Below are 3566 nucleotides of genomic sequence, written 5' to 3' on the forward strand. Positions count from 1 at the left end.
GTAGTAGTAGTAGTAGTAGTAGTAGTAGCAAAAAGGTGGAGACGAAAGCAAACGACAGAAAACGGTTCGAGAGCATGAAAGGAGGTGAAACGAGAAAACGTCAGGGAAGAAAATTTTCCGTCACTGTCAGGTTACGAACCAGGAACCTATTGAATGAGAGGTGAACACTGTGCCTCTAGACGTCAAGAGCCGCCTACTATCATTTTTCTTGGAATGGCACTGATATTCACAATCTTCTCTTTTAACATAATATTTTATTTAAGGTTTCGGACTAATAATAAAAGGGAACTCTTAAAGTTGGAAACAGAAGTATGTTGGTGCAGTTATCTTCCCAAAACAATATTTTTCATTTAGATCTACTGAACATTGGTTATAAGCCCTATATGCATTTTTATAAGAATTTAGTTTCAGAAACTCCTTTTATCGATATTTCGCTTTCTAATTGAAGGATGCGGTGGTGGAGCGGTTAGTGCGCTTGTCTCCGAAACGGAAAGTCCAGGTTCGAGCCTCGGTTCAGACACGGGTCCCCCCCCCCCTCTTGCCCACCCAGCAGTAACGGGTACCTGACTTCGAGTTGGGGAAGTAAAGGCGGCGCTGAAAGGAACTGGCCACCTTACAACAATGTACCGAACGCCCAGGACGTTGTCTCACTAACAAACAATCCCCAATGTCGGATGCGGGAAAAATTACTTTAATTAAAGTGTAAAAAATACATAACTCACCTTCAGTGGAGCAAACATTTTATATTGCCTCCTGTGATTTTCGCGGGAATGCATGGTTAACAGAATATAGTCCTGTAATGAATCCCTTGCACTATACTTCGAATTTTTTTTAAAAATATTAAAAACTAGTGAAAGTAACTGCATAGAATTCACCGGGTTTTCAAGCAAATCTAGAGGCCTTACAAATGAGAACAAAGTTCCCTCCGTCGGCCACTCATCTGCTCAATAATTAGTCATCTTTCCAACTGCACGTTTTATATTGCCCTTTTCACAGTCTGGCAAACACCCCGTGGGCATGGAAAGTACAAACATCAAAAGTATTGAAAGAGAATTTGTTCCGTTTGGAATGTCGATAACTTTTCGTTTTTGATTTAATCTACCGCCTGTCAATCTGTGTTTCACAGTAACCCCTTGTACTTCTCTCTTTGAATATTGCTTTTGATTACTGTCAGATTTTTGTTACAAACAGCAATAAGACTTCGAAAATGTGTTTGAATATACAGAGTGTTTCAGTTTCGCTTTAAGAGGTCTGATACCTTAGACCAGGACAGAACTCATCGCTGGCTCAGTGATTGACAGGGACGGGGACATAAATTATGGTTCGTCTTGTCCTGAATGATGGTGCACATGAGTCAGAGCTGTCCCTCCTGTCAGCCGGACACCAGCGGAACACGAACAGAGAGCGAAGAGTTGGCCGTTAGACTAACCTACAATTCTCAAGCTGAGAAGTGGAGAAGGAAATGGCACGGGGCGTGTCAAGAAAAGCAATAACAACTTTTTTGTTTTTTTGGAATTTTTCAGGGACGTCTACTTGTTTTCATTTTTTAAAAAGTTTTTTTATTTTGTTTTGTTCTGTCTTTTATTTTTTGTTTCAGTCAGCAGTCTCTGATGTTGGCCTGGAGGTTTGATTTGCATGTTTTGGGCCTTCTTTTGTTGTTTTTGCCAAAGTAATTCTTTTTAATGATTAGTGTCTTCATATGAACATGGATATATCCCTGTCCTCTGTCAACTTTCATTGTCTGTGTGTGTGTGGGGGGGGGGGCATTGGATTATTAAAATGTTCTAACAATTTTTGAAGGGTTGGATGTCTATAGCCTGAAATCTTTTTGCGGGTGGTTGGCGGTGTTGCGTGGTGAAGGAAATTCAAATTTTTTTTGGGTGTGTTGGTGTGTTTGCATGCATGGGGTGTCGGGATGGTGTATGTTGTCTTTTTATGGTCTTTCAGTTAAGAACTTAACCTTGTTGATTTTTACTGAACCCTTCGTGACCACCGCCAAACTCCTAAGACCGACTCACTGAACCCCTGGGGTCAGATTGAACCTGGATTAAGAAAAGAACCACTGGTTTAAGTTTATATTATCCTGAAGGTAGAGTTGTTGATCCCTGGTCAGGCACCCGGGGTTTGAGTTACCTTGTGTTGACTGTGTTGACTATAGGGGGGTCCAGTCTTGATCAGGGAATTGCAGAGCTAACCCTGTAACTTCTGCTGTACTCACAATCTGGTTTTTGTTTTTTTTAAATTCATTTTAATACGATATGTCGCAAACAGATCATTAAATTTTTTTGCTTCTTCTTTTTCAGGTTTGGAAGCAGCAGGAGCTAACTCAGTATTGGATTTTCACCCAAACTGGTGCTCACAGAATTTGAAGACATCTGGGATTCCTTGTTCCTTTCTCTTCCACACTTGGGCTTTTGGACTTTGCCAGCCTTAGGGACTCGGAAGCAAAGACAGCGGTAGAAGCCAGACCTGGTGTCAAATTTTCTGCCATTGGGGACATCTACAAAACTGATTCCCAAGAGGAAGTTGAATCTGTGAGGTGTGGTACGACGACCCGTTACCATGGATACGTTACTCCGAGGAGAAGAGATGACCTTGTGTCAAATGTTCCTCCAGTCTGAGGCAGCCTACGCCTGTGTCTCAGAGCTCGGGGAACTGGGCTTGGTGCAGTTCAGAGATGTGAGTTCCTGAGTGATAAAACGTATGTTAGAAATATGAGACAGATTTATTCCACATGAAAAGATTCCAGAGTGAAATGTATGATAGACTGGTAAAAACTCATTTTGATTGTAAATTCATTACGTCAGTATGGACACTTTTCAGATCATCTTGGAGGTAGGCTACTGGGTACATACTTGCGCAACTGGAATGAGGTTTTATTGTCCAAGAAAGTAAGATTAGAGTAATGGTTAGCTGTTTAATGAGTGTCAAACAGCTGACTATGTGTGTGATGTGGAGCCTTAGCAATCCTGGTTCGTATTTCTAAGGTGCAATACAGCTTCTTCTTTTGGGGAGTTTTCGTTGTTTTCAATGCACTTGACAAGGTCTTATCACATATAATGGCAAGCGGACTTAAAGTTAAAAGAAATAGATGCCTGTTAAATATTCTTCCCATGTTGAAAGGGATGTAAAACTCCTACCAGGCTATACCCTATTGTAGTTAAAATATTGTATCAGAGTGTTCTGTTCTGTGCTGCACCATTGTGTACTTTGTGATCTCTGGTAACATTTATGCGAGAGACTAATTTGACCTTTCTCCCTTGACCTCCTCAGCTGAACCCTGATGTGAATGCGTTTCAGAGGAAATTTGTTAATGAGATCAGACGTTGTGAGGAGATGGAGAGAAAGCTCCGTGAGTTTGTCCTCTTATTATTTTGTTCTTTTCAGGTGCACTCATTTCTTTCTCTTTCTCTCTCTCTCTGTCTCTTTCTCTCTCCGTCTCTTTCTCTCTCTCCCTCTCTCTCTCTCTCTCCCCCCTCTCTCTCTATATATCTTTCTCTATCTCTATCTCTATCTCCCCCCTCTCTCTCTCTCCCTCTCTCCCCCCCCTCTCTCTCTCTCTCTCT

At 41.5% G+C, this 3566-nt stretch overlaps 1 protein-coding gene across 1 annotated transcript in view; it reads left to right on the forward strand.

The window, feature by feature from the left end:
- The window catches only part of LOC101845772 (V-type proton ATPase 116 kDa subunit a1), a gene marked incomplete in the record, with an annotated part of 55695 nt that overhangs the window by 18145 nt on the left and 33984 nt on the right, over window positions 1–3566 (forward strand). Inside the window, 2 exon segments of the mRNA XM_035969773.1 lie at window positions 2304–2679; window positions 3274–3352. Of these exon segments, the coding sequence (XP_035825666.1) occupies window positions 2563–2679; window positions 3274–3352 (196 nt within the window).

Source organism: Aplysia californica, unplaced genomic scaffold (assembly GCF_000002075.1).
Source record: "Aplysia californica isolate F4 #8 unplaced genomic scaffold, AplCal3.0 scaffold00181, whole genome shotgun sequence".
Lineage (NCBI taxonomy): Eukaryota > Metazoa > Mollusca > Gastropoda > Aplysiida > Aplysiidae > Aplysia > Aplysia californica.